Source organism: Tupaia chinensis, unplaced genomic scaffold (genome assembly GCF_000334495.1).
Source record: "Tupaia chinensis unplaced genomic scaffold, TupChi_1.0 Scaffold145790_1, whole genome shotgun sequence".
NCBI lineage: Eukaryota > Metazoa > Chordata > Mammalia > Scandentia > Tupaiidae > Tupaia > Tupaia belangeri.
The window spans coordinates 1-8175 of record NW_006205648.1 but is presented as its reverse complement, the minus strand read 5'-3'; the positions used below and the strand labels follow the sequence as shown (position 1 = coordinate 8175).

General features: G+C 39.2%; 1 protein-coding gene across 1 annotated transcript; it reads right to left on the bottom strand.

The window, feature by feature from the left end:
- Window positions 1-7409: 7409 nt before the first annotated feature.
- LOC102475803 (putative olfactory receptor 14L1) lies at window positions 7410-8165 on the bottom strand (the record flags this gene model as incomplete). The annotated part of the gene is made up of 1 exon (XM_006168392.1): window positions 7410-8165. A coding segment is annotated over one exon (756 nt), but the record flags the coding sequence as incomplete, so codon positions are not given.
- Between the last annotated feature and the right edge of the window lie 10 nt (window positions 8166-8175).

Genomic DNA, 8175 nt, shown 5'->3' with positions numbered 1-8175 from the left:
GCTTTACTGGGAGTGTGCAGTATTCCAACCGCACTTCCTACTTCACACTCCACCTTTACCCCAGCCCCACTCCGCACCTGCAGCTCGGAGCAGCATATCCCTTTCTTCTGTTAGTGACAAATGTGACACTGTTGCCCAGTCCTGCTGGCTGCTTGTCTCTACCTGGTCTATCACGTTCCATGGAGCAGTGGCTTACATGAGGTCTTACTTCAGAGATTAAAGGTGCATGTTTAAAATAGCCATTAGGAAGGAAGATACGAAAGTCGAAGGGCATTTGTCGCCTCATATCCTTCGAAATTATTCAGGGAAGTGCAGAAACGTAGGTTTAGATCCATATTTGTGATCTATAACATGTATGTACAACTTCATGCATATGAGGGTATGTATCTATGATATCTGTGTATATACAATGTGTTTAAGTTTATATTCAGAATTCAGGGGCGTGACTCCAGGTGAAATGGGGAGCAGAGGCATGTGTGGTGACAGGTCTGCTCCATTCTGGCCTGATCTCGCTGGAGTCCCAGAGGCCACGTCGCCTGGCCGAGTGTGTGTGAGCCATGGAGAAGGGCCTGGCACCGGGGAAATGGCAAGAGGGTGTTATGGTGTGACAACTGTGCTCGCGTTTTTAGTCTATTATTTCTCCCATTAGCAAGAGAGACAGCGAGAGCACTTCGCCATAGTCTCCATGCCGTGCTGCATGTCCAGCCCAGGAACGTGGCTCTGAAACTCAGGAACCAGAGCGAGCCCTGCAGCCCCAGCCCTGCCCGCTGTCTTCTCTCACTACACACACACACACACACACACACAAACACACACACACGCACAGTTAATCACTGGCATCTTTAGAGCATAGAAAACGGGTTTCCCGGGACCAACAGTTAGCGTAATGGCTATGTCACTGGACTCCCACGTAGTCGACCGCGGTTCGCGTCCCGAACCCGGTGGCTTAAAACTCACGCCGGGCACGTGTGCGTGCGTGCCCAAGATCCCAAGAGGAGAATGGAGGAGAGGGGATTGTGGCATGACCATCCCCCCTAGGGGTGATTTCTCACTTTCTCTCTGTTTCTCTCTGTCTGGAGAACGCACACGCCCTATAGCAAAAACCTCTTAAAAAAAAAAAAAAGAAAATAGGTTTCCCAGCGTGAACACAGTGGGTATCGTCAAGTCATGTATGTTACCATGCACGTTACCACCCACCGGACACTTTCAGTTCTCGTGTCTGTTAAATGTGTACCCCCCACACTGTCTCTAGGATCCTCAGTCGTCTTCTACTGCTGCACCTCCCAGTCCTCTTCTTTCTGACGACGTCCTTTCTATCGACAACCAGCGTGAGGTCACATCGCACTGTGATTTGGGCTGCACTTTCCGGATAATTTGTTTGTTCCATGATTTGTTTCGTGTATTATTGCCATTGGCCTGTCTCTTTTCGGGAAATGTCTATTCATATCTATCATTATTTATTTATTTATTTTTATCACAGGCCATGTGCACTCACCAGAAAAAGACAGACATAGAGACAGAGAGTAGAAAAGAAAGAACTCACTCTCCACGGGGCATGCTCATGCTCGGTGTCTTCTCCTCCATCCCTGACTTCTTTTGGGATTTTAGGCACCCACAAACATATGCTTGGTATATTTTTCAAGCTGCCGGGCCCAGGGCTGCACTTGCTCAGCCAGGGCTGCCCTTGGTCAGCCACGTGGGATCCAACTGCCTTAACCACCATGCCACCAGCGGGCCCTAGTTTATTTATTTTTTAATCAGATTATTTTTTACAGCTGAGTTTTTTATATATTCCAGATATTATCCCTGGTTAAGTAAGTAGATAGTTTACAAATATTTTCTTTCATCCTGTAGGTTGCCTCTTTTCTGTGTTCATTCTTTTCTGCACATAAACATTTGTCTGGTTTTTGTTGCCTGTCATTTGGGGATCTTACTCAAAAAAAAATAATAATAACTGCTCTTATCAGTGCTCTAAAGTGTCCTCTTGCATTTTCTCCTAGTAGCTTCACAGTTTGGGGTCTTACATTTAAGTCTTTGATCCATTTTGAGTTTATATTTGTTTGTGGTGAGCAATAGGAATCCAGTTTCACTTTTCTTCTCATAGATAATCTACTTTTCTAGAGAACATTTAGATATTTTGATATTCATTACAATTTACATATCAAGAAATAAAAAAACAAACACAGGAATAAACATATAGGAACACCTCTAAAAAACAAATACAGGAATAAACCTATGGGAACACCTCTATAACTTAAACATTCAATTTTCTAGAGAAAGTAAGAGTTCACACGTTTGCATTACTCAAAAGGAAGTGCCCAGCGGGAAAAGTGCACAGAAATCGTACTGCCATGCCTGCTGCACCAGAGCCAGCCCCACCCAGGACCTGTGGCCAAGAGAAGGCTTTTCACAAAAGCCACACTATAAAACTGGGGGAGCAGCACTTACACCAGACACACAGATAGCAGTGCAGGGACACATGAAGCTTTGAAAATGAAGGTAATATGCCTACAAGTGAGCATGGTGATTCCCCAGTGACAGGCCCCAGACCCCAAATAAAGGAAATCTATTGCATGCCAAAAAAAATTAATCAAAATAACAACCGTGGGTCAGCCTGTGGTCTGGTGGGTCAGGTAGCTGGATCTCACATGGCTGACCACAAGTTTCAAATCCCAGACCTGTTGGTTTGGGAAACACAGTGGGTACATGTATGTATGCCTAAATCCCAAAGGGAGGAAGAAGTGGAGAAGGGATTGCAGAGGGAACATGCCCCACAAGGGTGCTTTCTTGATTTCCCTCTTGCCAGTGAGAACATGTCTCTATTGGCAAATAAAAAAATAAAATAACAGCCACAATAAAATTAAGTGAGCTACAAAAGAATACAGGTGGATAATGTAATGAATCAGGAAAACAATTCAGGTATGAATGAGAAATTCAACAAAGTGATAGACATCATAAAAAAAGAACTAAACAAATCCTAAGCTAAATGATTTGATAAATAATATAATGTAATATTTTATAATATGATTAAAAGATATTTGAAAGCAGGTATTTTGAAATAACTCATTTATTTTTTTAATTTTTAAAAACTTTTTGAGAGATTTTTGCTATAGGGTGTGTGCACTCACCAGAAAGAGAGAGATGGAGGGATAGAAAGTGAGAAGTCACCACTTTGGGGGGTGGCCATACCTCAATCCCTTCTCCTCCATTCTCCTCTGAGATCTTGGGCACGCACGCACTTGTGCCCGGCGTGAATTTAAGCTACCAGGTCCGGGACTTGAACCGCAGTCAACTACATGGGAGTCCAGTGACATAGCCATTATGCTAACTTCTGGTCTCTATTTTTTTTTTAAATTTAAACTAATTAATATTTACTTCCATAGGGCATATATGCTTGTCAGAGAGAGACAGAAAAAACGAGAGAGCAAACATCCAACAATAAGAATGTATTCATGCCGCAATCCCTTCTTTTTCATTTTTCCATCCTGTCAGGATTTGGGGCACACAGACATTTGCAGCTAGTGAGCTTTCAAAACAAAAACAAAAACAAAAACTATGCATAGAACCATTCCCAGAGCCTGGAGGTTAAGGAAGTCTAATCCCACATGGCCAACTTCATAAATCCTGGCCCTAATGTCCGGAAAAATACATCAGGCATAAGTGTGTGTGTACCTAAAATCCCAACCGAATGGACAAATGGAAAAGGGATTGTGGTGTGACCACACCCCCTTATCTCTGTCTCTCTTTGGTGAGGGTATAGGTCCTCTAATAAGTTTAAATAAGTAAGTAAGATAAATAAATAAATGTGGTAGACCATATTAACAGAATGACAAAAGCCCTGTATCATCTCTCAATAGGTGCAGAAAAGGCATTTTAGAAAATTTAATATTCTTTCACAGTGACCATGTCCACTACCTTAGGCATAGAAGAAATATACCTCAATACAGTAAGGGCAATGAGCAAAATGTGCAGAGCCAATATCATAATCAATGGCGTAAAGTTGAGGGTTTTCCTCTATGATCAGGAATAAGACGAGGTATTCTTTGTTGCCACTTCTACTCAGCATAGTAGAGTAGTGTACTTTCTAGCTAAAATAGACAACAACTACAACAATAATGAATAAATAAATAAAACAAGAAAGAAAGAGAAAGAAGGAAGGAAGGAAGGAAGAGAAATAGAAAGTATCCAAGTAGGAAAAAAGACTGAAATTTTGTCTCTGTTGATGATATGATCTTATATATATAGAAAAACCTAAAGATTCCACTAATTTTTTTAAAGTTTGAATGTTTAAAAAATTTAAAAACAGAATAAAATAATCTGGAAAAAAATGAAAAGTTAAAAAAAGTTAGAATGGATAAATGAATTCATTAAGTTGCAGTATACAGAACCAATCCACAAAATCAGTTACACTTCTTTACACTATCAACAAAATATCTGAAAGAGAAATCAACATCTATACCACTCACAATAGCAGCAATAAGTAAGTAAATAAACTTCTTATAAGTAAATTTAACTGTGGGAAACTGCACATCAGCGAGTCCGAGAGGCCATTTTCATGAGTCTCTTACTTTCGCCATCTTAGGTCTCAGAAAGCAATTACACAATGCCAAAGGCCACGATTGGCTCCCTTATGACTGGCATATAAAGCAGCCAGTCACTGCTCACTAATGTGTATATAACCATGATCCCCGGCCCACAATAAACGGATGATCCTGAAGAACAGTAACACTGTGTTGTCTCCGTGCTGTTTGTCCCGTCTCTCACTCCTTCCCTCAGGAAACCTGTTCGACTGTCCCAAGGGCTAGGACATTTAACCAAGATGGTGAAAGATCTATACACAGAAACTGAAATAGTTATGAAAGAAGTTACAGACATAAATGAGTGGAAAGGCATTGTGTGCTTATGGACTGTGGTAACTAATATTGTCAAAATGGCCGCACAATTCAAAGTGATCTGCAGATTTATTGCAATCTTCAGCAAAGTTTCAACACTATTTAATGGAAATTTAAAAGATAATTCTAAAAATTTGTATGAAATTATAAAAGACCTCAAGTAGCTGAAGCAATCTTGAGCAAAAAAATAAAGTTAAAGGAATTATACTACCTGACTTTAAAGTCTACCACAAAACTCTAGTAATCCAAACAGTATGATAGTGTCAAAAAAAAAAAAAATCAAAAAGGGAATAGTTAGAGAGCCCGGATAAAACTATGCACACTTACAGCCAATTTGTTTCTTAAAAAGGTGCCAAGAACACTCCATGGAGAAAGGACAGTCTCTTCATAAAAGGAAAAGTAGATATGTACAAGCAGAAGGATGAGATTAGACCCTTATCCTACCATGTATAAAAATTAATTCAAAATGAACTAAATAGTTAATAATTTCTCTAAATACTTATAATTTCATGTGAGACAAATTACAAAAACACTGGAAGAAAACATTGGTCTCAGCAAATATTTCCTGGATATAATCCCTAAAGCATGGGAAACAAACCCAAAAATAAATAGACTAAATTGACATAAAACTAAAGAGCTTCTGTATAGTGAAGGAAGCAGGCAATAGAGTGGAGACCACATGTCGGGAGAGAGTGTTTACAAACCGTACATCTGACAAGGGACAAATATAGAAGGTATCCAAAGAATTCCAGATAAGTAATACAATCCAAAAGATGGATAAAAGCAAGATTTGAATCCTGGGTCGACCTGAACATGCCAGGTGTGCCCGTGAGCCCTCCTGTGAGCCTGACCAGCTGGAAAACTGAAGAAAGCATTGTAGACAAGACCCTGTTAGGGGTCTCGCATGAGCTCTTGCTCCCTCTCATTTAATAAATAAATAATAAATAAATATATAATATAGTCCTTGTTGAAAATGGGCAAAGGATCAGAATAGACACTTTGCAAAAGATGACATAGAAATAACCAATAGATATATGAAAAAATGATCATCGCTAATTATCAGGCAAACACAAATTAAAACCACAAGGAGATATTACCTCTTATATGTTAGAATGACTATTATCACAGAAGTGTTTGTAAGTGGGTATAGAGAAAAGAACAATTTTATACTGTCAGTGGGCATGTAAATTAATACAGCTGTTAGGAAAACTATATGAAGGCTCTTAAGAAAACAATATAGAATTCCCATATGATTCACTAATCTCCTTCTAGGCATATAGCCAAAAAAAAATCAGTGTCAAAAATGTAATGAAATTCTATATAGTCTTGAAAGAGGGGGACAGGAATCTTGTCATTTGCAACAACATGAGTAAACCTGGAAGACATTGTTCTAAAGATGTAAGGCAGGCCGAGAAAGACAAGTACTGCATGGTCTACATATATGCAGAATGCAAAAAGTCGAACCTACTGAAGTAGAAAGTGGGATGATTACAGAGGCAAGTGGGCTATGGGGTGGGAAAAGGAAAGCTATTGGTCAGGGAAGCAGACAGAGCGATAAGTGCTAGTGATCTCTTGCACAGGACGGTGCATTGTGTGTTTCAAAATTGATAAGGAATAGATTTTAAATGTTTTCACTACACATAAAAAAGGTAAGTATGTGAGATGATAGATTAGTTAATTAGCCTGACTAATCAATCCACACTGTAAACAGGTATCAACACATCTCATTATATGCCCTAAATATACACAATTATCATTAGTCAATCAAAAATAAAATTTTAACAAGCTTTAAAAGACTCTCTAGGATATAACATTATTTTTATTCAAATATTAAGTCATAAAATGATATTATACACATCTAGGCAAGTTCGCATATGCAGAAAGGCCATCTTGGACTGACACATCACTTTCAGAGAGCGCTTTACTCTGGGAAGGGGATGGAGAAGGGGTTCAGGAGATTTCAGAGGAACATGTTTATTATTAATGTAAGGGAGAAAAAGGATGTTCTCCCCTGTGCTATTTTCTAACACATTACCATGAACTTAAATTTTATCAAATCATCACATACATTTATATACCTAAGTTTTATAATTGGCCTCCAAACCACTGGTCTCCAGCCAATTTAGTCAATTTTGTGATTTTGAAAACATTCTGAGCCCATATTATCTTTTTATTTCCATTTGTTTGGTTTCAGTAAATATGATCTTGTTCTACTATAATTAATATACAAATATGTATTAGTCCACTTCATATTATTAATTCACTTTTATATTAGTTAATATATTGTATTACTATAATATAATATAATATATTTAATTTTAAGAATCAAAATGTATGAAAGCAAATGTTCTAAAATTTGTACACTCCAAATCTTACTGTATTCCAAAGTTGAATTCACCCAAATCTGAAGAGTATTGGTAGACTACAATCAAATTCTATCAAAAAGAAAAAAGAGCTAAGCAATTGATTTGGATCTAAGTTCAGAAATCTTACAAATTGCCTGGCTAGAACAAGGGTTCAAGGGTTCTGGCCCCTAATCAAATTCCCCACATTGAACACCACACCTCGAAGGGTGGCCTTCATGTCTTTGTTCTGCAGAATGTAGATGACCGGGTTCTGGATGTGGGGCACCACTGTACAGAACACATACAGGAGCAGGTCCAAAGCTGAGGGAGAAATGGAGATCAGTTTCATGTCGGCGATGCTACCAGACACCATAAAGAGCGTTATCACCATGAGGTGTGGAAGGCAGGTAGAAAACGATCTGCCTTCCTTGGATAAAATCCTCATAATGGTAGCAAAAATGTATGCATATGAGAGGGCAATTGAAACAAAGCAAATTACCACAAGACGTGTAATGAAAACCATGACTCCAATCTTGATGATGATTACCATGGAGTCTAAGAGGCTTAGAAGCTGAGAAATATCACAGAAAAACTGATGCACTCTATTGGACCCAAAGAAAGGTAAGGAGAAGGTCGCTCCCACATGCATGAGCCCACAGATCACCCTGCTGAGCCATGAAACCGCCATCATCATCAGACAGGCACCTTGGCTCATGATGGCCTCATAGTGCAGGGGCTGGCAGATGGCCACGTAGCGGTCATAGGACATCACGGTCAGAATTGCTATCTCAGTAGACGCCAAGTCAATAAACAAGAAGACTTGCAGAGCACATTCGAAGAGAGAAATGGAGGCATTATGAGTCAAGGTGATGACAGATCTGGAAACCGTGACAGAGATGTAGCAAAAATCTAAAAAAGACAAGTTTCTCAAAATATAT